The following is a 26,405-nucleotide window of genomic DNA, read 5'->3' as shown; positions in this document are numbered from 1 at the left end:
TTCAGAACAAAGGTAGTACTGTGAATTCTCAAAATTGTCACAGGTTGATATAAGCTGATATAAATGATTCTTAAACTAGGTGTCCATGAGCCACAAGGTTAAAAATAATGTTTTGCATTCAAGGTGTGCTAATCTCCTGAAACATTTTTTCTCAAAAAGTGAATTTTGACTTAAATTCTGTCAAAAGGTATAGCGACATATGCTCAATTCAGTTTCTGTTTAATTTAGATGAATATGTTGATAATTCTTGCCTTTTCTTGCAATGTTGTGTCTCTAATTAGCAATGAGCTGTTGAAGCCCAGGGAAACGCAACGGTGCCGAGCAGCTGCAAAACTAGAAATGTGTAAATGTTTCACCCGGACTGATGGTATAACTGAAAGGCATAATGCTGACACAGGAAAGTGGATCCTCGGTTTCTTTTTCTTTTAGTCCAAACAATCTATAAATTTGATGTTATTTAAATTATCAACAGTATATGAACATTTCTACGTTTTAGCTATACATTTTAACAGCTCTGGCTAAAATTAATTGGACTCTTCTGCTCTTCTGTCCAGCAACACAAGAACAACTCAAAGCAATTTACAGAAACACTGATAGCATGTAATTACATTATGTTTCAGTACATCTGTATCAGCCTCCGCCTGCTGAAGCCAGAGCCGGGAGCTCTTTGGTCAAGCGTTAATATTGGGATCTAAAATTGGATCTACTCAGAGATGAACCTTGAAGACCAAAGCTGACATCAACTTTTGTGATAAAACTGTCAGCCTTGACCCAAGGAACTGAAGCTACAAGATGTCAAGCTGGAAAATGTTCAGAACGGATGACATTTATGAGAAAATGGGCACAAGAAGATGGATGAAAAAAACTGTTTTTGCTGTTCATCCTCCTTGATTATAATACTGAACAGGATATGTCTCTTAGCCCAGATCTATAAAGAATACATTATTGATTTTCTTCCCATAAAGCATAGCGGCAAACATTTTGTCGACAAGTGGATAATCCTGAGCAAGCACTTCTTCTTTTTCTGCTGGATTATTCCTTTAAAGGGATGCTGCAGCTCTAAAAAAACTGAATATTGTGGTTTTGTTGTTGTCAGAACATATCATTGACTATCCATGACACAGATATGCCAAAATATCACAAGAGTTTTGAGAAGAACCACATTCTTTTCTATAAATGTGATGTGTCCAGTTTCCCTGAGCTCTCAGAGGTTTTTAGAAAACCAACAGAAATCAATGATACATGAAAATGACTGAGGACTGAAAGTTCATCTGCAGGTAATCTCATAAAAGCTGTTTTATTGGGCTTTGAATTAAACCACTAATGATTATTGCATCATAAATATTTCTCTTGATCTGACAATTCCCCAAATGAAGAATGTAAAAAACGAGAAGCAGAGCAACAGCATCTCAAGTCAGCAATATCATCATTGAAAAATAGACTATCACACCATAGATTGGGACAATGCAGAAACGAGTTCATATGCGAAAACAACGAAACCATAGAAATCAAGTAACAACACCTTTTCTTATTTAGAAAGACCTGACAAGTAGGGCATATCCATCACAAAGCTGACAGTGGCACATTCAAACTTTCTGATGAAGTCTGTAAGCCAGTGGTTAAACCATGTTGTGGTAAACAACATCCATCCGTCCATCCATTTACTCAACTTGTTAAGTCCCTTTCCAGTGTCACAATCAGCCTATAAAGCTTATTTCTGGACTATAGGAGAGAGTTGGAGTGCTTGGAGAAAACCCACACATCTACAAGGAGAACATGCAAACTCCACACAAAAAGATCCCAGAAAGGATTTGAACCAGATCTTTTTCCCTGTGGTGTGAGCGTGCTAACCACTACACCACCATGCAATGTAACTTACATCTTTATTCTGCATTTTTCTGACAGCCTCCCTTCAAGTTTCTACTCATACCAGTCTCCTGTACCTGATGGGGGCTGTGTGGTTTCGTTGGGTCCACCAGGACTTTGGTGGGTTCAGGTAACGACACCACAGTTCCCAGTCGAAGCCCTGAGCAGAGAGGGGGTATTCTTCGATCTCAAAGGTGTCGTACTTGATGTTGTCGAAAGAAGGTGACACAACTCGAGTCCGGTCCTCTTTTATTCGTTGCAGAATGGGTTCTGCCCTGGGGGGAAACGAAAACAGAATCTTCCTCAGAAGTTTGTGAACACTGAAACAAACTTTATTTGGTCATCCAAAAAGTTGCCACCAAACATTCAAAAATGATTCAGTAGATTCCATTTGCTAAGTTTTCGTTCAAAATGTCCTCCCCAGCAAAGACCCTCAAAATGTGACCCCATCCCGCATCAGGAGTGTGATCAGCAAAAAAAGAAAGCATGGGTGGTTGTGTTAGAGTTAAACTGGTTGGATCCATGTCTGATGTGTGGCTTTAAAGGAGCTCCATCACAAGTTCTTTTTTTTTTAAACTTGTCCTGCCCATCAGCTGAGCAAACAGATTAGAGCTTATGGCCTCTTGTGTTGGACATAATTTACTTTTACAAAATGGGTTATTAATCTTTTGACACATCAGATTTATATTTGAATAAACCCCTTTTTTAATTTGGACTAACCTTTATTCATATTACTTATTTGTAACAGTTTTTTGTCCAGAGAGAGAAAAAAAGGAGGGAATAAGAGAGGGATATTATAGAGAGGGGGGTGAGGGGATAGGAGGGTCAATATAGAAGGGGGGGGGGTAAAACCATGAAGCATCATAAAGCGACAAGTTGGTGGATGTTTATAATCATTACAGTCAGGTTTAGATGTATAACAAATCTAGAAGGGGCGTGGCCTGTCCACACACACACTCAAATGTTATAAACATACCTGTTGGCTCCAATAATGTTCACATACAGACAAGTCAACATGAACATAATACAACTTAAGTTCACACAAACATCCTTATGCATTCAGACCAACACATGTGAAACATTTCATTCAGTCACGCAAGCTATTTGTGCAAAGGTGAGATAACACCTGTGCTTGAGAGAGTTTTTATGTTTTTCTAAGGTGGATGATGGAATGTAAAATGAAAGAGTGAGAGTGTCCAGTCATCCCCACACCAAGACCCCCGCCACAGCAGCAGCAACAGCAGCCAGGAGACCCCCAAAAGCCACACGATAGCCGATAGAGAGCAACCGCCTGCCGGGTAATCACATGTACCACCGAGGCTAGGGCAGGCAGGACCGCAAAAGCCCCCCCCCCCCCGCCAGAGAGTAGCGAGGCATAGGGGGACAGAGAGTGCAAGCTCCAGCCCGATAAAAAGAGCAGCCCCCCCACTGCGCCGGGAGGGCCCAACGCTGGGCCCCGGCCCAGGAGAGCATCCCCAGCCCCAGACAAGCAGCCCACTACCACTCAGGAGTCCTGAGCATCCCCCCACCCCGACCCCAGGCAGGGCCCCCAAGCGAGACCTGCCCCATGCTCGAGGCAGCCACACACCCTGCCCACGGTTGGTACAGGAGAGAGCGAGGCAGCGGCCAGCCACCCCTGCCCAGGAAGAAGAGTGGTGGGGGTCCATGAGGAGTGTTGTAAACATGGCCTGACCAGGCTCACCCACAGCTGGAATTTTGGAGAAGGGCAGCGCTCGGGGGCAAGGACCAGAACCTACACCACAGGGACACGGACACCCCCAGGCTCAGATGTGATGTGATCCCCGGCTCTTGGTCTTGCCCGAGAACTTAGGGATCCCTCTCCCTGCGTGGAGAGAGGGCCACCGGGACCAGGAGGCCAGCACCCAGGGGACACGGCCGCCGTTGCCAAGGGGCCTGGCACCCCCTGCCAGGGATGGGGTAGGGGACAGATGGTCCGGGGTCCCACCTTCCTTGTGTAATATTTGTGATGAAAGGACATCTGCTGCCTGCTGGCCGTGATGTCCAAGCACGCCCCCCCCCCCGGCTAAGGGTCCTACATGTCTAAGGTGCAATTAAAAGAGAGAGGGGAGGGGCCTGTTTCCATACAGCAACCATGGGGGGGGGGGAGCACTGCCAAGTAGCTCCTCCCCCCAAGGTACATCACCTGCTGACCCCCCCCCCATCAACCTAATAAGTGATTATACAAGGAAAAGGGTAAGTTGGGGACAGCTGTTAGATTGGGACCCGGTTGGTGAAAAAACTGTCCTCTAGCATTGGGCCCAGGTCTCCCCAGCCCAGGGGTTCCATCGCCTGAAGCGCCAACCCCCCAGTCCCCACACCCCCCACGCTGCTTCCCAGAGCAGGTCCAGGTCCCCGCCACCAAGCGCCGCCCCTGGGAGAGCTCTGGTCAGGCCCTATCGGGACCCGGGCATCCAACCAGCCAGGGTAACCACAGATTGCCTCAGTGGAGACCCCAACCCGCCAAACCTCTAAGTTCCCTGTACCGATAGTTGACCCACTCCATCACAAGTTTTTTTATTCATCAAAAAAATAAACAAGTGTGCTCTTCATTATTTAGGTCCAGGCAGCAGTGGATTCAGTTTAGTTTTCATACAAAAAAAATTGGTCTGTGCATTTCTGATTTGTTTGTGGTACTCCAGAAATCTAATGTCAAAAAATAGCAGTTTTGACTCTATATGAAGCCCTAAAAAATCACAATAAGACTTCTTTAGGGTTATGAACAAACCTCCGCCTTGCTAGAAGATAAACCAGGAGATGAGGAATCAGACATACTTCCACTTATAGCTATGTTTTTTCTGTAACTTAAACATTTTAGGCAAATCAAAAATGTCTTCACATTGTAAACTGATGGTTTGTGTGGTGCAAAATTACAGTCATTACAACAAAACATGGAATACAGTTGCTTGAATTGGAGAAACAGAAGAGTAACAGACCAGGAAATTAGTTTCAACAACAAAAATAACCCTGTTAAGGCCTGTTCACACCGGGACGAATTTCGCCGACGTTTAACGCCTCGTGACTAAACAAAGGGCACCAATGTGAGTGTGCACACCGACGCGAAAAAACGCCACGCGCCAAAGCGTCAAAAAAAAAAAAAACGCCTCGGGTTCGTTTATTTTTTTCGACGCGTCACGTCGAAATCTATTCGACCAATGAGAATTGCGCTTTTGCACACGTGTCTGGAGCTTCTGAAGTTACAGTAAAACACAACTTGGGGGCGCTCAAACACAAAACTGCCTTGCTGAGCACACATACCAGCGAAGAAGATAGACGCCAAGTAGCGTCTACACTGCCGCGAAGAAATAATGACGGACATTCTTAAATATCCCCTTACCAAGTACCAGTTGGAGCTACTGATGCTTGAAATATTCATGTTTTCTTTGTATGATTCTGACAAGCGCGTAAATACTTGCTCTCTTCTTCTGAGTGAAAAGCGACTTTAAGAATCGTAAAGTTGCGCAGCGCCACCTTGTGTACAGGAGTATTTCTGTTTACATTAAGCGCCATCTAATGTCAGGGAATGAAATTGCATGTTCGCTCGGCTCATCGTCAGCGAAAATCGCCTGGGTGTGAACACAAAAGACGTGGCGAAAAACGCTGGCGAATAACGCCTGGCGAATATTCGTCCCGGTGTGTACGGGCCTTTAGAATACAGTTTCCCAGCCAGCAAGGCCAAACGGCCCCATGGGCTTTAAAAGTGGGCATAAAATGTGGGCCCTGAATGGATTTGTCCGCAGTATCCGTGGTTGCCCTATCTGTGTTAGCCCATATTGCCTTAAGTGGGCACTCAGTGGGCTGGCTCGCTACATGAGCCAGCCGTCTGGTGGACAGCGTAGCGAGCATGGCCTTGCTAGCTGGAATGTCAGTGGGAGGTGTGTGGTTCATCAGCACAAGAAAAACTCAAAGAGCCTGCAGTCCTGTCTGGATTAGGAGGGTCAATCCACAGATCTGGGTAAGTATGTACCAAGGAAAGACTTGCTTATGGAGTGTCCTCTGGGATGGCAGACTCAGCAGCAGGAGTAAGTCAGTGCTCGGGTGGGGAGTTCCAGAGAGATCAGTGTGTGCCCTTCAGTATTAGCCCTTCCAAATGTATCAAAGAGGAAGCTCCGTAAGTGGTTGGAAAATTCAATACTGCAGCAGCCAAGGGCGTTTCAGGGATATGATGGTACTTACACCCAGTCAAAAGAGGACAAGCACGGAACTCGATCAGGTAATAAGCCATTTAGCTGATGCTAAATGCAGAGCTACAGGGCCAGGACTGTCATCATGGCCCACTGGATGATAACTCTTTATTCTATTGTAGTATCAGCAAAATCATACGCATGTTTATCTTAGTTTAAAGGTTTTTCAAGAATAAGTTATCAAACTGAGACAGTGCATATAGTAAGGACTCCTTGTGAAAGTGTTTAAAATGCAAAATCCAACTTCATGTATTATTTCGTTCTAAACTACTGTAGGATCAATGACAAATAATCAAAAGCAGGGGTTCATATTTGTTACTCTGCAGTGAAAAATTATCTGGATAAAGCCTCGATGACAGATTCCAACTATTTTCCTTCTCAGCCTAATGGCACGAAATGCTAATGGCTGTCATTTGAATGTAAACGACTGTTGAATGTCCCTGGAGGGTCACAGAGCAGCCCCATCAACCATCAGTCATGTTTTATCATTTCAGCACCAGAGATGTACGATTATATTCAACCGTTACGTCTATTATCCCTTTTTAGTCCTTCGTGAGGCAAAGCTCTGCACTTCCATACTTCCTCGTCTCTGTGTACACAGAAAGCTCCGCTCTGAGGAAACTCAAACTCTTCAGATTGCTTTGACCTCCATGTCAAACAAAGATAAAGTCTTCTCAGTGAAAGGAATTATTTTCCCAAACCTGAACACTCATGTTGGCCACTTTAAACTCAGTGGAGGGAAGTAGTGGATCCGATGAAGCGCTACATTAAGCTGCTGCTTACCTTCCCACAAATGAAAGTCCAATTATTTTTCAAAACTATTTCTTGACCTGGAGCAAGAATGTTAGAAAACGTTTTGAAATAAACTATTTTTGCGCATTAATGAGACTGCACACTGAACTGGAAAACTGAAAACGCGCATAAACCATGTGGAGGAAGACGTCGCTCTTCTCTTGTGTTTGTACTTTTTTATATTTGCTTTTTAACCCTCAAATAAAACTTTAAAAATCCCAAGCCTCTTCAAAGTACGGCTGTGGAAAAAACTAAGATCTATTTGTGCTCATTTTTGGTTGGATTTTGTGACTCTTGTGGGTTTATTGTGGGGCGGCCGTGGTAGGGCAGTCGATCCATGATAGTAAGATTGCAGGTTCAATTCCCGCCTTGCACGCCCATGTGTCAAAGTGTCCTTGGGCAAGACACTGAACCCCACCTTGCCTCTGGTGGTAGGCCGCCAGCGTTCGGCAGCGGAGACGCCACCAGTATGTGAATGGGTCAGTGACTGTAAAGCGCTTTGGGCCTTGTAGGTAGGAAAGTGCTATATAAGTATACGCCATTTACCATTTACTCTTCAAGGGCATAGATGTCATGCTGCTGTGGGCCCCTTAAACAGTGCAGTACTAAATTATGACATCAAGGGGGCGTTAGCATGTATCAGTCTGAATTCATAAAAGAAAGTTAAAAGTCTTTGTCACATGCGTCCTTAAGGGGGTTGACACGTATGGGTACTGTGGGTTTTTTGGTTGTCCGTGCCCGTGGAAGTTCATTGACAAGTGCGGCCGCATTTTAAAGGGAATGCAGATGTCCAATTAAGTTCCCCGTGTACCTACTTAAGGGACTTCATGAAAATGGAATGTACCATTGTCGTGCATGTGGTAAGATTATTGTGAAGTGCTTGAAAGGATACAAGCACTTCTAACGCATGGTAATGCTGTCGTATGGTGCTCTTATGCCACATTCTAGTCATTAATAAGGTGTGAGTACTGGCTCTTTACTAACCTTGTCACAAAGGCTGAATGTATAGGGTGTGCACATGACACGTAGGAACCTGCAGGATGTCCACACACACTACACTCTGATTGTCTAATTTCCTAATTTCTAACAGCCAGGCTGGAATGCAAGGACCGCTTATCTTGTGAACAGCATTAACGGGCTCGTTGCACAGTGTGCAGGATTTGGGGGGGGTCGTCAAAAAAAAAAAAAAAAGAGGTCGTCAAAAAAAAAAAAAAAAAATCTTTACAGCATGTATGCGTCTCATCTACTTCCCCCTTACCTTAAAAAATGTGCATGAACCTTTTCACTCTACAGTCTACTACCTTGATATTTCCTGTGGGCCACCTGTGTGACCCTTACAGGTTTACCCTTTTTTCCCCCACAGACAGTCCGTATCCACCCGTAAGGGCAGTTGTGATAAGGGTTAGAGCAGGGGTGTCTAACTCAAGTTCACAGTTGGCCAAGAATTAAGCAGAGAAGTAAACTTATGGGCCAAACTCAATATTTATAGAAAAAATAACTGCAACTGACATGTAATGTTTAACCTTTTCTTATGTTATATTCTTTCATTTCAGGCTGCACGGTGGCGCAGTGGTTAGCGCTCTTGCCTCATAGAAGAAAGGTGCCGGTTCAGGTCCCGGCTGGGGGACCTGTCACAGAACATCAATGGGGGTCCTTTCTGTGTGGAGTTTGCATGTTCTGCCCGTGTATGCGTGGGTTCTCTCTGGGGTCTCCGGCTTACTCCCACCGTTCAAAAACATGCCTTATAGGTCAATTGGAAACTCTAAATTGTCCCTAGGTGTGAGTGTGAATGGGTGTGTGATTATGGCCCTGCGACAGACTGGCGAACAGTCCTGCCTTCGCCCACAAGTGGCTAGGATAGGCTCCGGCAGCCCCGTGACCCCGAAAGGGACAAAACGAAAATGAATGATGTTTGGCCATTTTTGTGGAGGATGAAATTAATTTGTCCGATGTGACTGGAGCATGGCTGTCAATGACTGTCAACAGAAAAAAGGAACGCTTGCTGGTTTACTGCACGCCAACGAAAGGAATGTGGGTTGCAGTATTAGCTGTGCAGTATATACCATGGGCCAGCTCCAATGCACATTTGATATGATCTCGCCTGAGTTTGACACATGTGGGTTAGAGGATCAATGCAGCATGTTAGGCAGACCAGACTCACTTTAAGTTTTTTGTTTTTCCATCCATCCATTTATTTATCCATCCATGTATTTATCAATGTATTCATCCATCCATCCATATCCATCCATCCCTCCATCCATCCATCCATCCATCCATCCATCCATCCATCCATCCATCCATCCATCCATCCATCCATCCATCCATCCATCCATCCATCCATCCATCCATCCATCCATCCATCCATCTAACCATTTTTTCCATCTTGTTAACCTCTCAAAAAGCCTTGCACACAGAGGATTTAGAAAATATTCAATGAGAATAAAGGTGTGAAGGGCCTGGATGTCACAAAGGAGTTGGACTAGGACAACATTTCAGATCATTTTCAGTCATCCAGTCCTTTAGGCAATAACACAGTCAAAAAGTCTTTATCTCTTCATAACCCTCACACTGACACACAAACACCTCATCATCCTTATCTTTCTAAGTAGTTATAGTGGAGATGAAGCAGTTTTGCATCGCTGCCAGTCGAACGTCCCTCAAACTACAACTCAACAATTAATCCCATTTGACTTAATATATTCAACATAGCAAATAATTACAGCTAACACTGGGGACAATTAGGGAGCCCAGGCAGTCAGTGCTTTGTGGGAAATTATGCAGCAATCTTTCAATTTTCTGCAGAGAAAAAGTCTCACATGATGGGGGGGGCTCACAGAGAAAAGAGATGAGAGAAAAAGAAATGCATGTGCAGCATTTGTATATTAGTATGTGTGAAATCAGATAAATGAGACTGTTGATAACCTCCCCTCCCACGGCCTCCTCCATCAGCTTCTCATGGAACGGTCAGAAACAAACCAGTAAACATTTAAACACCAGCACAAACAGAAAGTGTTGTTCTCCAGCTGGCCTCCTGTGTGTCTGCCAAGAACCGTTTCATTAGTCACAGACCGACACCCGCGAGGTGACAATATGTAGGAGGCTTGTGTGGTATCTACAGAGAGCATGGGGGGAAGGGGGGTGGGGGCGGAGGAAGCTTGTGCGATTCTCGTTTCTAATTTGAAACACAGCAGCGACAAATGTTGGTTTGGATTTGGCTCAGACTTCCTAATGAAGAGCAGGAGAGCCTGCTTTCTCAGCATGTCAGCACACTAACTGTTATGAAACACGCCTGCTGCCATTTCTGAGCCCTGAGAGGAGAACCTGAGCTGAAGATGAAGAGTCCACCTGACATGAAAGCAGTGTGGGTATAGAAGAAAACAGCACTTAGAAACTGGTCATAACCATCCATGCTAGTTGGAACTGTAATTAACTGCTTGTCTGTCTGCTTTACTTCAAAGAAATGTGACAGCAGACTTGCCTTTACAAGAACATGATTGGTATCATCTCTCCAGAAAGATCAAGCATTAGAGACACCCAAACATTGTGATTAAACCACTGATGACAAATGACTGTTGTAATCCAAAGGACTCATCAGTTAACTAGAGGAACTGAAATACTCTTCAACACTAAATGGAATGTCTCTGCTCAATAGGGTAAAGATGTTGAAAAATGCTGTGGGAAATTTATGTAAGAACGTCTACAGTACCTCTTTACTCGAGTTGTTCAGTTTTTCCTCTAAAAACTTTGTAAAGTAATCTGATTACTTTTAGTTATTAAAATGCAGCATTACATGAAACAATAAAAAGCTTCACTATTTTTTTGTGTCAGTTTCATCAATGCCTTCAATATTCCATAAATCTATTAGGCTGTATTATCTCTAACGTATAAAGTCAGGAAACATCGCAGCAGGTTTGGTGTGATGCTCAACAATCTTTTGTGGTTTTCATGGATGACAAAGTGGGTTTCAGGGTAGATGCACTCATAAGTCACGCGGTCACATTAATGCGAGCGGCTGTCTGCATGGACGATGCGGGCTGAAGGGTTCTGCTCACCATCCAGTGTTGAACTCCACGTGTGCGTCGAACAGAGCGACTACAGGGGCGGAGGCTGCCCTCCAGCCGCTGACTCTGGACCGGATCAGGCCTTCCTGCTTGTTGTGGCGGACCACTTTGATGAAGGAGGGGCCATGCTGGCTGTTCATTTCGTCCACAAAGGTCTGCAGGTGCTCCTTCAGCTCCGCTGCGGGGACAGAGCAGGAGATGCTGAAGCTGACTCAGCATGTCCTCTTTGGGAATGCTCACAGAAAGATTTCATCAAAGTCAACAAGAAAAATTTCCAAACCCATTTGTTGAGTTTCAGTTTCTGGTTTCCACTTGATATTTTGATTAATTTTATACATTTGAATATCATCTACAGTTTACCATCTCGAGATATTCACTTTGGATTTGTGTGCAGATAGACCTTTTGTTCTAAAAAAAAGATATCTATGAAGTTTTTTTCTTACACAAAAGAAAGACACAATGACCCTGGAGTCATTTAAAGACCCTCTCCGTTCATCTTCTGATTTTTGTACAAGTGTTCCCAATGATCTTTGAAATGTTATTATGCCGTTTTTAGGCACATAAAAAACTGTATTATTTCCTAACACATAGTTTCTGCAGAGCGGCAGTAGGTTATTGGAAAATTATCTGAGTTAAAAACACCAACAACCCAATTTTCATTGGAGTGTGTCTTTAGGACCAGTCTCTTTAAAAAATGTGAGATGTGCCTCTTTAAGTCCCACTCCAATAAAAATTGTGTTTTTGTGGCCTTTTTCTGTGGGGTTGCTCCTGCACGGAACTCAGAGGTGAATTTTTAATGAACTCCTGTCTCTCTGCAGAAACTATGTCTAAAAAACATCACAGGTTTTTGATTTTGCCTAAAAACAGCATAAACATAATTGAAAGACCACGGGAACGCTTTAAAAAATAGATCAAAAGATGATCGGAGTGGGACTTTAAATATTTTTTCTCAGTCCTTCCTGTAAATGTGATCTTCCTGATTAAAAAAACTCTGTCCACAGAGGAGGAGGAACCGGGATCTTCCTGGTTTGCTTGCTTTGTGTTCAAATGGCGCCTGCAGCCACGGTGGCGTCCTTCTTCCTTCTTTTTATTTCAACCCCCATCCTGAAAACCCTTTTTTTTCCCTCAATGAACAGCAATTTGCTGCTGACCTGGAAGGAAGATGGACTTGTTTGAACCACAGCTGGGACTTTTATACAACATTCATTTTCAATCCAGGGACACTAAATTGGATATGTTTTTGATCCACATTTTGTGTTTGAGAAAAAGTCCATTTCTATTATGACAAATTAATTCAGTTCTAAAATAATTGAGGTTATGAGTGGCTCATAAATTATTGTTAGAAAGTAAATAGCTGCTGGGTTTAAACGTTATGATCAATAATAACATGTTCTTTTTACTATTTTAAATGCATGTTGCTTAAATTGTGAAACTGATTGGATTCATAAATGAAGTAAAAATAATTAAATGGGTTTCCTCAGCTGTTAAAATTATAACATCACTGTCAGTTATTTTTTATTTTACTGTTTATTTTAAGGGAGGAACCTTAAAAACCCAAACTCCTTTCCTCTTAGGATGTAAACGGAAATTCACATGTTTCTATAAACTGTTATACAACAAATAACGTCTTTTAAACAAAAATGTAATGAACTAAAGTTCTTAAGGAACTATTTTACAATTGTGCAGTTTTTTTAATGCAGCAAATCTCTCCTAAAAAGTCTGATTCTGGTATTTAAAGCCTCATGAAATCCTGCGTTTATAGTGAGATGCTAACACAGAGAAACTTGTCAGTCTGAACACAGGAAATAGACATTTAACCAATCTCTTCAGGATTTGTGTGACTCTAAAATATCGATCATACACCACAGGCTTTCTGCAAGTATTGTTTTGTGTTTATTACAGATATGTGATGAAGAAAGGTCACAGCTGCCTTCAAATATCAGTGCTAAAGTGAGTATTTCATGAAAGTAAAAAATGAAATGTTTTCTGATAATGAAAATAACAATTTTAGACCAAAAGTGTGGCAAGAGAATGATGACTGAAATTCAATACAAACTTTAATTGAACTCCTGACATAAATACTAAAAAAGCTGCTATGATTTTTTTTCAAATAGTTTGCCTCTTCTGTGTTCACCATATCAAACCATTGTAGCTTTGCTGAGAGGAATACTCACAAATTTATCAAAATTCTTCAAGTTTCTTATGAAATCAACACCAAGCCATTTCCATCTTTGCTAAAGGTTTTTTTAATGGAATAAGAGGCTGTGCATTTTAGAAACAACTGCTTATGTGGATTCCTCTATTAAAGCTGCACAACTCCACGAAGACTTCAGGTTCCTTTGTGTGTACTTGTCCATCTAAAGTTGTGATTTTGATTCTTTAGTATATCCTAAAAGATAAATAAAGTTTTATAACTAAAGTTCTATTTTCTTTTCCCCTCTTTAGAAGGAGGTAAAACATGTAGAAGAACAGCAGCTTCTGAATGGAGGTCTACCTGGTCTACCTGGCTATCAGAACAACGGCTACAAAGGAAAAAAACTCCAACAAACTCCTCATTAATAAATACAAACATTCATCAGCTGACCCAATGAAACACAGCCAGTTAGATGGACTCTTACCTCGGGAACATTTAAATTCATCCCAGGCAAAATGTTTAAATCTCAGGCCATTTGAATCCACACTGAGGCATTTGTAATGTGTTAGCAGAGAAAAATTTGTGGTAAATGATGAATACATTTCTCTCCCTGGTTCCTGCACTAATCACCCATGTGCAGTAACCATAACCAAACTCTGATTTATGACATTATCGAAGAACTGAGGGAAGCCAGACACACATAAAATCTGCAGGCCCAGACAGATTTGTCATATCAGTAATTATATATTTGAAAGCAGAGCAATGCAATATTCTCAATGCTATGGGATGCAGTTACAAACACCCAGACTTTGGATGCCCCCTCTTCAATAAGTCTTGATGGGTGTCTTGCATTAGCAGCTAATGCTTTTGCATTTTCAAAAGGCAGAGAAAGTAGGACATAAATGCACAAAAGATGCTGCCCCCCACCCCCCCACCTCAGACTGAACTCAACTGTACCGTTTAAAATCTGGATCTGAAATGTGAATTCAGTGTTTTGATCAAACACTCATTTAATTAACTCTTGATTCAAACACAGTGCTGTCAAAGCCATAAACAAAAAGAAAGACTACCATTAAATCAAAATAAAAAAAATTACAATTTATTTCATCCTAAAGTGTTTTTTTTAACAGAGTATAAATAGAATAGATAAATGACCCCCAGAAAAAGCCTCAATGGTCACTGGAATTACTTCAAACTTAAAGTATCAACTAAAACAAGCAAAAACAAAAGACTCAACTTTGATTTACAAGTTCTAGAGAAGTTACTTTGCATGTTGAAGTCGAGTCTTAAGCCTTCACATGTAATATTAAGTCTCAAATGTGTGATTAAAATGAACATTATATTGTCACAAATTGTCATTATATTAGTTTAAAGTTGTTCCAGAGTTATGAATGCACTTCATCTCCCAGCAACCCCAGCGCACACTTCCTGGCTGCCACACACCTGACTTTCATTTGTAACCACTCCCAGTGCTCTTAAGCTCTGCACTGAGCCTCACACAGTGTGAAGTATTGTTTGTGCCACTCTCGCAACATTACTGAGCGGTGTAGTTGGACCTGATCTCTGTCTCATGTCCCTGTTTTGTCTCTGACTCGGTTTGCCTGCCACCTCCCCCAAACCTCGTCTGGATCCTGACTACTACAGTTTCTTCTCTGATTCTCCCATGCCTGTTATTGCCCCTTGCCTGCCTGATCCCAATTTAGCTCTGTGGACTTTAAGCTGAGCTCATAAACCTGCTGCAATTGGATCCAGTCGTCTGGCCGTTTTGAGACAGAGTTTTTATTTTAAAGATCTGACATGTCCTGAAGCTGAAAAAACAAAAACAAAAAACAAATGGACATGGTTCACAAGTCTCGGCCTAATCATACCTCATGTTTCAAGTTTGTGAGGTTTAGTCTCAAGTCTCTGTGGGTGGAACTTCAGTGTGAATCGAGTCCCAGGCTTAAATCCATTTCAATAGTGTTTTTTGTTTCTTCTAATTTTCATTCTAAACCATCAGTATTTGATATGGATCAATAAATTTTTCACAATTACCAACAGAAAATGTGCAAAGGTGGAGCTTTTACTGATAAAATCACAAATCAAAAATTAATCAAAAGCAGATAAAAACAATTAATTTATTTGAAGAATGGATTTCAGATTATTAAGTAGGCTCAATCATGGATTTTGTGAACAAAACCCTATTTAACACACAGCAAAAACACCCCTGAGGTTTAGAAACTAAAGCAAATCAGAACCAGAGTTTCAGACGGAGAAAGACCTTCCATCCTCATTGACTCCATGTCCAAACAAAAACTCAACATGCAGACCGGGAAAGATGTTAGAACACTTCCTACTCTGTGTACCTCTTCTGGACGGGGGCACCAGTGAACAAAAGATGTGGTGCAGAATGTGACAGACTGGAGAACTGTCTAGCGTGTACCCCAACTTGCTCAACAGTGACTTAGATAGGCCCCAGCAACCATGTGACCCCAAAAGGGATTAAGTGGGTTGGAAAGATTGATAGCTGTTTTCAACGTAAATTAAATTGTCTTGTTTATACCATAAAATGACTCTAAAGTACTGACTCTTTGCAGCTATCCATCCATCCATTCACCCATTTTCTGAATCCCTTTTGGGGTCAGGTAGTTGCTGGAGCCTATCCCAGCTGCTGTCAGGCGGAAGTGGGATACCCAATCTGTGCAGGTGGAATGGAATTTGAACCAGTGCCAGTACTTACCGCCATCCAGCCATTGTTTTTTCGAAATCCAGCCCCAGAGATTTGAACACATTTTGAATAGATCCAGTAAAAGAAGATATGCAGTTATGAAGTTCTTTGTATTAAAAGATGTGAAATCAATAAGTGGGAGAATCAGTTAAGGACTGGAAATCCGGTATTCCTTACTGCTGGGTAAAAAGGATCTTCTAAGAACCCAAGTAAAGACAGCTTGTTTAAGGTTAAGGTCACTGGGACAGTTTAGGCTTCTTACAGCTGCTGCTGTGGTCATCCACCAGTATGATCTCCTGGAGCAGAGATGCCGGAGTCCTCTGGATGACCGTGTGGACGGAGCGCAGCAGCACCGACAGGGCCTCATTAACGAAGATGAAAATGACGCTGAGCTGAGGAAGGTCTGATGAAAACGACATGTTTCTGCACCTGGAGGACACAACAAAGCGTTAAGTTTTACTTCCAAGAGGAGAAACGTGGAGGTCTGTGAGGACTGACCCGTCCGGACGCAGGTCTGGAATCGGCCGGGTGAGGGAGATGCGGTCGCTCAGGTAGCTGTTGTATCCATAGTAACGGAACTTCTTAAGGGCTGCCCTTCGACTCTCTGGACCCAAGTCTCGACCCCAGTGGTTGAACAGCGAGGAAGGGCGATCAGAGGTGGAGTCGGGTGAGGACAAAGCATCTTCACCGTCCTTCTGTGGGGTGTCTGTGGACAGGGTCGGGACACATTTGAGAATTAAGGATGGACAGTCTAAAACATAACCCTACAAGGCGTGTTCCTCAGCATCATCAAAAACCCCGGCACCCCCCTCCCCCCACCCACTACAAAAGCAGGAGACGCATTGACACTTACAGCTTCAAACCTTTTCAACATATATATCCAAACTTTAACTAATTCATTTTTTAAAGGTTTTTAAAATTTTGTATGATTATTTTTTTCTTAAAAATTGTGGAGCGGCCGACCTCTGATCGGAAAACTGCAGGTTCGATTCTCAGCTTGCCTGCACAAATGTTGAAGTGTCGTTGGGCAAGACACTGAACCCCAGCTTGTCTCTGGTGGAGGGTCGGCGCAAGTGTTCGCCGCCAGAGCTTTTGGGCCTTCAAGGAAGGTAAAAAAAAAGCACTATACAGTACAGTATTCACCATTTCCTAAATTCTAACAGTTTTTGTCTCCAGCTGGTCAGACGCCATCTCAGCTAAGTGCTTTTTAAAACATGTAAGAAATATATATATGATTTTAATTTTGTCTAGAGTGACAGTGTTGTTCATAGTTACCAAATAAAAGTTGTCTGCTGAGGTCTGGAGGGACTGAAAGAGAAGCTCAGTTCTGCAAATAACTGATTGTCAAACTGAAACTTCAACAAAATCACTCACTCACTCACTCACTCACTCACTCACTCACTCACTCACTCACTCACTCACTCACTCACTCACTCACTCACTCACTCACTCACTCACTCACTCACTCACTCACTCACTCACTCACTCACTCACTCATTCATTTTCTTCCGTTTATTCTCTTTCGGGGTCACAGGGCTGCAGGAGCCTATCCCGGCCACTTGTGGGCGAAGGCAAGGGGCAACAAAATTTTAGTGTTTTTAAATATTTTCATGTTTGGAAACACAATTGCCACGCAGCAGACTGACAGCAGTTCGACAAAAACTCAACAAGACAAGAATATAGTACAGAAATGAAAGAAAAGTTTCACTCCGATCATCTTTTGTTCTATTTTCAAAGTGTTGCCAATGCTCTTTTAATTATTAATAATGCTGATTTTAGGATAATCCAAAAAACTGTCCTGTTCTAGGACATAGTTTCTGCAGAGCGGCAGGAGTTCATTCGAAATTAATCTCTGAGTTGGGGGCAGGACTGTTGGCGTGGAGTAATCCCATACCCATCTCCCATTATCCATCTGTTTACACTCTCTCCTGCTAGTTTACAGATCCTCACAACCCCAGGCTATCATTAGCAGTGCAACAAAAATAGTTAGCAATACTGGAGCTCGCCAGCCGTACAGTTTAGATCCAGATTCCAGCTGAGACAAGGAAACAAAAGCGTTTATAAATCTATTTGTCTGCAAGGATGCATCAGAAATATGCTCCTTTTCAAATTACATTCTCCTTGTCTGCTCCTGATTCACAACAATTTCAAGAAAAAATCAGAAACACAATTTTAATCTGAATTTTCTTCATATATGTTCCCATAAACAGAAAAATGCCACAAGATGGTAAAAACACCAAAGCCTCATTTTCATCAGAATGTGTCTTCAAAGCTTGCTGGAAAACTGAAAAAAAACACAAAAAACAAGAATTGAACAAAAGTGAGAAATTGAACAGAGCAATACCTTTGGAGGAACAAACAACCTAAAAAAGTCCAAGAACATAAGACGTTCTTGACTTTCTCCATGCCAGAAGGATGAAATCTATGAATAAAGTGAGTCAGTTTACAGTGACAACATAATAATGGTGGGGTTCAAAGAGTTATAGTAGATAAACTTGAAATGGTGCAATGGATTTATTATCTCACACTTATTTGTGGATAAAAATACTAGATTGTTAAACTATTTAGTGACATAAAAACATAACAGAAAAAGTCTGAGAAAGTCAAACAGCTTTTAGTTCCCGTTCTGCCATCAAAACAAAGCTGACATCTTCCTTCTGCCTTCCTGAGCCAAATGGCTTTTTTATTAGCCAGAAGAGGCGTGCTTCTCCCTTTGCCAGCAACATACTTAATGGTCTCCAGGGTGAAAAGGAACCTCTCTCCTCAAGCTTTATAATGGGCACCACAAATGCACCACCCAGGCTTCTCTGCTCTGTGTCTCCTGTCCAAATTTAAGCCACACGCCTCAACCGGGCTCTCACTTTGACTTTATATCAGCATTTTCTATGTGCTGAGGCTTTCAATAATGCACTCTGCCGTCACACTCTGCTTCAGTGATGTTGGGCAGAAAGCACCCTGTCCTGCACTTTTAAACAGTGAACTTCCTTTTTACACTAGAAAGTCTGCATTAAACACAATAATACAAGTGTTAATGGCTTTTGCGAAAAAAGGAATTGCTTAGTGAAGCAGCCCTTAGAATAAGACGCAAAGACAGTGGACGGAATGCATACAGAGCCTCACAGAAGATGCGTAGACTAGCTTTTAACTGCTGGAAAAGCCTTTCTGACTGGCCGTTGGGCTCAGGATGAAAACCTGATGATCAAACAGCAAAACTTAGAACAGACTGGCTGTAAATTGGGGATGTCTGCCTAAAACCGTGTCCCTCCCTAAGGACACCATGGAGCCAAAAAACCTGCCGGAGCCGTACGTCTACTGTCTCCTTAGCTAAAGCGAGTTTTGTTAAAGGGATAAAGTGCACCATTTTGGAGAAACGGTCAACAACAGTGAAGACCAAGTGTTACCATATAATAGGGGCAGACCTGAGAAGAATTATGTAGTATCTGCTCCTCTGCATGTGTCGGGAGAAACTCTACACAGCAAGGACCTGGCTGGGATTTGAACACTGCACTACTGTGCAGCCCTAAGTTCCACATCCAAGCTTTATTTTTATTTAAGTTACAAGCTACATACTAGTTTGGCAACAATTCAACAGTAAGTAAAAAAGAGGCAAATGTTTTTCGACATCTTAGTTTGGATTCGCCTGCTTGCATTTACACATTTCTTCCAAAGAAGCAATGCTTTGAAAACTCATCTTTTAATAAATTTCCATTCGGTGTGTTTTTGCAAGTAAACGTTTTGCTTTAAAAATTCAAATTCAAACTGTTTATTATTTGAATGTGACAAACAAAAACGGCTTCACAGCACTGAAACAAAGCACACACACTGAACACACAGGTGGACTCGGTGCTGCCAAAGGTCTGCAGTGAAGCGTAAGGTTGGATGGAACAGCAGCCCTGACAGCATCTGTGAGGCCACTGAGCCTTCGTCCTCTGATCACCTTGGTAGATTGGAAATTGGCTCAACAGTAGTGTCCGCTCAGCTGAACAATCACTCAGCACACACACAGAGCACTCAAATACGAGGGAGATGCTGCACACACATGGGAGGAGAAAAATCACTCCTCCACACGTCCTTACAGAATCAACAGCAACACATTTGCATCTAAATAAACGACAAAGAGCACATACAACAACACAAATGAGACAAAGAGAGAAATGGAGGACAGAAAAACAACAAAAAACTGAAATAATGTTGATACAGGGATAGAGTCAGAGAGGATCGGCACGAAGAAAGTGACAACATGATGTGAGGAAGATGATGACGAGTGACAGACAGACAGACATGTGGAGGACAAAAAAATACAAACGACTGTGGCAGAAAGAACTCAACCGCAGACATTAGTAAACCAGGCGACCCTGAGCCCTGTCACATCAGCTTACAAACACACGCACGCACATCTCACATACACCCACCCACACACACATGTATGCCCACACAGACATACACACAAACACACACACACATAAAAACACACACACACACCTATGCCCACTCACGTACATACAGACACATACACACATATACCCATGCACACACACTTATGCCCACACACATACACAACAGACAACATTGGACAACAGACTAGCCAGCCTGTCTCTCCATCTATTTTTTACGTTCTGCTTCTTCATTTCAGACAAACCTCAGGAAGTTACAGTTCCTCTATAGTGGATCAGGGGAATTTAGATTTTTTTAAAATATTTTCTGTCTGGTCGTAGCGCTTCACTGGTAAAAGGCTTTCTGCCTTTCAAAACCCACACTCGAATGCTTGCCTCAGTTCTCCCAACTTATACTCCGCTTTATCTTGGATATTCTCCTCCTGATCCACTAATGACCCCTGTGAATCCCCCATCTTATGGTCCAAGTAGACCCCCAGATCCTGCCTGAGGGTCTGCAGATGAGCTCTGACCTTTTATTCCCCCACAGGAGCCCAGCCAGATACCAAAGTTGTTGAGGATAACGTGTTCTATAAAAAAACATTCCACTCCGGAATCAAAGCAGTGTCTTTCAGCGGAGGATCTTCTGAGAACACGTCAAGCGAGTATAAAGACAGAATTCTGCTTCTAAAATAAATCCCAACATCATCCTCCCCAGTGCTTCTTCATCTGAATTCAGGCCTGCAGGACGGTCGCACTTCAGCTCTGCAACCGCACTGCAGACTGTCAAGCAGCTCAGCTGTGAGAGCAGGCTGACAGGAGAGATCTGGATGACAGTGGTGAACAGAGGAAGAGCGGGGGGGTCAACCGAGGGAAACTGCCTTAGAGCCTTACCTTGCATCACTTTGTTTATTTCCAGCTGTAAAATGCATTAAAGGGATCAAGCTTAAAATTCGACTTACTGTATTCCACTGGATCGTTCAAGTTTTGTAAAGTGCAGACTTTAAAGAAATGGACCCGGCAAATTGTGATAATAGTCAAATGATCTTTCACAATCTGTTTGGCTTTGACAAATGATCGATTAATAACACAAAACGTGTTTTTGACTCAGATCGGAGCAGCTGAGATGTTAAAACCTGAATATGAGGATCAGGTTGAAACTAAACAAACATCAAGGTAAGTGTTTACTTTTTACAGGTAAGTTATTAGATAAACTTATGCCAAAGACCTATAACCAAAGCTAAAATGACAAAAAGAGCATATAAAATTCAGAAAAGTCTGTTGACTATATAAGTGGGCTTGAGAGAACAAGAGGTTCAGCACAAGAGATGGTGAAGTGGCAAGTGATGAAGAAGAGGACCAAGACTGAACATTACAAGGATGAAGTGAGGATATGGGGCAGAGGCAACGATAAGGAGACAGATGAAGGAGACAGCAGGTCCTAATGGACCACACCATCAATGTCCACTTTAAGTGTTTCCAAGTGTTTCTTATTTCAGTAGGTGGTTATATTATTTTGTATAAATAATCAGGATTATATATATGTATATATATATAATATATATATATATATAATATATATAATATATATATATATATATATATATATATATATATATATATATATATATATATATATATATATATATATATATATATATATATATATATATATATATATATGGTGGAGGTTATGCCACACTTCCACCCTGAGATTGGGTACACAGCCCCAACAACCACAATTACACTGAGCGAGGCAGCAACTGACCTGAAAGACAAGATCATGTCTACAATGAACACTAGGCTACCCCGACACCAACTACGACGGTTAAGTGACGTACCTGAAAGTCTACTGGAAACTGTGAATGAAGCATTGAGGGCAATTCCTACCAAAAACATTACAGAAACCAATGAACTGGTTTACACTTCAGCAGCAGTGATCCTTGAGATGCTTGGCTACAAGAGCAACCATGGAAGAAAACAGTACCCACCATGGAAGGAACGGTTAGAGGCCAAAATCAAGGCAACTCGGAAGGATGTGAGTAAGCTGACAGAGGCTCAAAGAGGTACAATGAGAAAGCAAGTACCTAAGAGATACAGCCAGATGCCCATACCTGAAGCACTGGAAACTGCCAAACAAAGGCTCCTAGCCTTGAGCAGCCGCCTAAAGAGGTACACAAGAGACAATGAAGCCACGATTAAACAGGCTCTTCGCAACTCAACCTGCAAAAGTGTACGCTCAGTGGCAGGGTCAAAACAGCCGAGCAGACCCACCAAGGCTGGAAACTGAACAGTACTGGAAAAGTATATGGGAGAAACAGACAGCACATAACAGCAATGCCCAGTGGCTGGTCTCTCTGAGAAAAGAACATAGCAACCTCCCTGAACAGAATCCAGTAACCATCACAGTGGCAGACATCCAAGAAAGAGTCTCAGGTATGAAGAACTGGACAGCACCGGGCCCTGACATGATACATGCCTACTGGCTAAAGAAGCTTACCGCACTCCACGAGCGCCTGGCAGCACAAATGAACCAGCTGCTAAGAGATGGGACTCACCCCGAATGGCTAACGGAAGGGCGAACGATCCTGATCCAGAAGGATCCCTCAAAGGGTGCAGTCCCATCCAACTACCGGCCAATAACCTGTCTGTCCACAACATGGAAGCTCATGTCAGGCATCATTGCAACAAAGATAAATAGGCACATGGATCAATTCATGAGTAACACACAGAAGGGCATTGGTAGAGACTCCAGAGGAGCCAAACACCAACTCCTGGTCGACAGAACAGTCGGTCAAGACTGCAAGTCACGACACACCAACCTGTGCACAGCCTGGATTGATTACAAGAAGGCCTATGACTCAATGCCACACACATGGATCACTGAATGCTTGCTGTACAACATCAACAGGACTCTAAGAGCCTTCATAGGAAACTCAATGAAGCTGTGGAAAACCACCCTTGAAGCCAATGGGAAGCCACTTGCACAAGTGTCCATCAAATGTGGGATATACCAAGGTGATGCTCTGTCCCCACTGCTGTTCTGCATAGGTCTCAACCCCCTCAGTCAAATAATCACCAAGACTGGCTATGGATACCGACTCAGAAATGGGGCCAACATCAGTCACCTCCTTTACATGGATGACATCAAGCTATATGCTAAGAGCGAGCGTGACATTGACTCCCTGATCCACACCACCAGGATCTACAGTACTGACATTGGGATGTCATTCGGGCTCGAGAAATGCAGCCGGATGGTGACAAAGAGAGGCAAGGTAGTCCACACAGGAGGGGTCTCACTCCCAGAAGGAACAATAGCAGACATCGAGGACAGTTACAAGTACCTTGGAATTCCACAGGCAAATGGCAACCTGGAGCAGGCAACAAGGACAGCTGCAACAGCTAAATACCTCCAACGAGTAAGGCAAGTCCTGAGAAGCCAGCTCAATGGCAAAAATAAGATGTGGGCAATAAACAGCTACGCACTGCCCGTTATCAGATACCCTGCAGGAATAATAAGATGGCCAAAGGAAGAGATACAGACCACGGATGTTAAAACACGAAAGCTCCTCACCATGCATGGAGGGTTCCATCCCAAATCCAGCACCCTGAGACTGTATGCTAGCCGCAAGGAAGGAGGCCGAGGACTAGTGAGCGTAGAAGCCACTATCCAGGATGAAACATCCAAGATCCATGAATACATCAAGCTCAAGGCCCCAACTGACAGTGTGCTCAGTGAATGTCTCAGGCAATGGAGAGCAGAGGATACAGTGCTGGAGGACAGATCCTCATGGGAGGACAAACCCCTGCATGGGATGTACCACCGGACCATAACTGAAGTGGCTGATATCAAGAATTCCTACCAATGGCTAGAAAGGGCTGGCCTACAGGACAGCACCGAAGCGCTCATCCTGGCAGCCCAGGAACAAGCCCTGAGCACCAGAGCAATAGAGGCTCAGATCTACCACACCAGACAAGACCCAAGGTGTAGGCTGTGCAAAGAAGCGCCTGAAACAATCCAGCACATAACTGCAGGGTGTAAGATGCTGGCAGGGAAAGCATAGATGGAGCGCCACAATCAAGTGGCTGGAATAATATACAGGAACATGTGTGCAGAATATGAACTGGAAACCCCAAGGTCAAAATGGGAAACACCTCCGAAGGTGGTAGAGAATGAGAAGGCAAAGATCCTGTGGGACTTCCAGATCCAGACTGATAGGATGGTAATGGCGAACCAACCAGACATTGTAGTGGTGGATAAAGAACAGAGGAAAGCCGTTGTGGTGGATGTGGCAGTGCCAAGCGATGGGAACATCAGGAAGAAGGAACATGAGAAAATGGAGAAATACCAGGGACTCAGAGAAGAACTGGAGAAAGCCTGGAAAGTGAAGGTGACAGTGGTGCCAGTCCAGTGGTAATTGGAGCACTCGGGGCAGTAACCCCCAACCTGGAGGAGTGGCTACAACAGATACCTGGAAAGACCTCAGACCTCTCAGTCCAGAAAAGCGCAGTGCTAGGAACAGCTAAGATACTGCGCAGGACCCTCAAGCTCCCAGGCCTCTGGTAGAGGACCCGAGCTTGGAGGAGAAACCACCCGCGGAGGGTGAGAGGGGCGTTTATATATATATATATATATATATATATATATATATATATATATAATAAGATATATATATATATCATAACCTGCTTTTTGGAATACCCCCCAGCTCTCTGATGGCACGTCATCGGAGAAGAATAAATTGTTGATTGTTACCATGGCGCCGCGTGTGTGGCAGCTTATCTGGGCAGCTCTACCTTTTTGTGTTCCTTACTTTGCGTTTTTTAATATTTTCTTCCAACTTATTTGTGTTTTTTGTATTTTTCAACAACTATTACAAAGTTCTGCGACAAAGGACAGGAATCTGACTATTACTTTTGCTTTTTGTTTTTTTATTTTTTCTCAACTTTTTGAACCTGCCTCAGGGGATCCGTTAGGATGCAGCTACATTGTTTACACTCGAGATCAGCTGTTAGCTCTTGGACGAGTTGAGATTCTCCTCGCTGGAAAGCCAGATGTTCCAGCTGAAATACGGAGGAAACGACGAGGCTGCAGAGCTGGAGTTAAATGCCGGGAGAGAAGACGGAGGTACAAGCCATGTTTACCATCCGTTACTATGGGAAACGTCCGCGCGCTCTCTAACAAGCTGGACGAGTTAACAGCGCTCATGCGTCTGCAGCGGGTGTACCGTGAGAGCAGCCTGCTGTGTTTCACCGAGACGTGGCTCAACCAGGACATGACAAACTCCGTGGTCTCAGTTACTGGATTCACGCTGGTGCGGGCGGACCGGAGCGCGGCGCAGAGCAGAAAGAAGAAAGGCGGTGGTCTGGTGGTGTTCGTGAATGACAGGTGGTGTAACCCGAACCACATCACTGTGAAAGAACAGCACTGCAGCAAGGACATTGAACTGGTGGCAGTCAGCGTTCGGCCGTACTACCTTCCACGGGAGTTCTCCCATGTGCTGGTGGTGACTGTTTACGTCCCTCCGTCGGCTGACGCTGCTGTCGCTTGTGAGCGCGTGCACAGCACCGTGTCCCAGCTGCAGACACAACACCCACAGGCCCTGATCCTGATTTCTGGGGACTTTAACCATGCATGCACCCCCCTCTCCGCCACCCTGTCCAACTTCACCCAGTATGTGAACTGTCATACGAGGGACAGAAAAACTCTGGACCTTTTCTATGCTAACGTCAAGAATGCATATGCTTCTGCCCCCCTCCCCCCTTTAGGACGCTCTGATCACAACCTGGTCCATCTCTCCTCTGCTTACACTCCAGTGGTGAAACAGCAGAAACCACAGATTAAAACGGTGAAGATCTGGACTGAGGAGGTAACAGGGCGACTAAGGGACTGTTTTAGCACCACAGACTGGGACGTTCTCTGTAGTCCACACGGGGAGGACATTGACAGTCTTACTGACTGCATCACGGACTATGTGAATTTTTGTGTGGAAAACACAGTGCAAACAAAATCAGTGCAGTGTTTTTCCAACAATAAGCCCTGGGTTACTCCTGAGCTGAAGACCCTCCTAAATGAAAAGAAGAGGGCTTTTCTCTCTGGGGACAAGGAGGAGCTACGCAGAGTACAGAGGGACCTGAAATATAAGATCAGGAAGTGCAAGGACTGCTACAGGAAGAAGCTGGAGCAGCGCCTGGAACAGAACAACATCTGTGATGTGTGGAGGGGTCTGAAACACATCTCAGGACATGCTAAGGCTGGAAATGGTCGCC

The 26,405-nt window shown here is 43.4% G+C and overlaps 1 protein-coding gene across 2 annotated transcripts in view; it reads right to left on the bottom strand.

Annotated features, from left to right (window-relative positions):
- The window catches only part of galnt18a (UDP-N-acetyl-alpha-D-galactosamine:polypeptide N-acetylgalactosaminyltransferase 18a), a 267,871-nt gene that overhangs the window by 111,819 nt on the left and 129,647 nt on the right, over positions 1-26,405 (bottom strand). For both annotated transcript variants that reach the window (XM_023955406.2, XM_023955408.2), the window contains exons 2-5: positions 16,261-16,468; positions 16,025-16,191; positions 10,913-11,099; positions 1,944-2,141 (exon numbers count right to left, since the gene is read on the bottom strand). In XM_023955406.2, the coding sequence (XP_023811174.1) occupies positions 1,944-2,141; positions 10,913-11,099; positions 16,025-16,191; positions 16,261-16,468 (760 nt within the window). The remainder of the gene's footprint in view (positions 1-1,943; positions 2,142-10,912; positions 11,100-16,024; positions 16,192-16,260; positions 16,469-26,405) is intronic.

Source organism: Oryzias latipes, chromosome 6, assembly GCF_053564925.1.
Source record: "Oryzias latipes strain Hd-rR chromosome 6, Olatipes_Hd-rR_3.1".
In the NCBI taxonomy this organism is placed as follows: Eukaryota; Metazoa; Chordata; class Actinopteri; order Beloniformes; family Adrianichthyidae; genus Oryzias; species Oryzias latipes.
The sequence above is the reverse complement of the archived record's forward strand: the minus strand, read 5'-3'. Positions and strand labels throughout refer to the sequence as shown.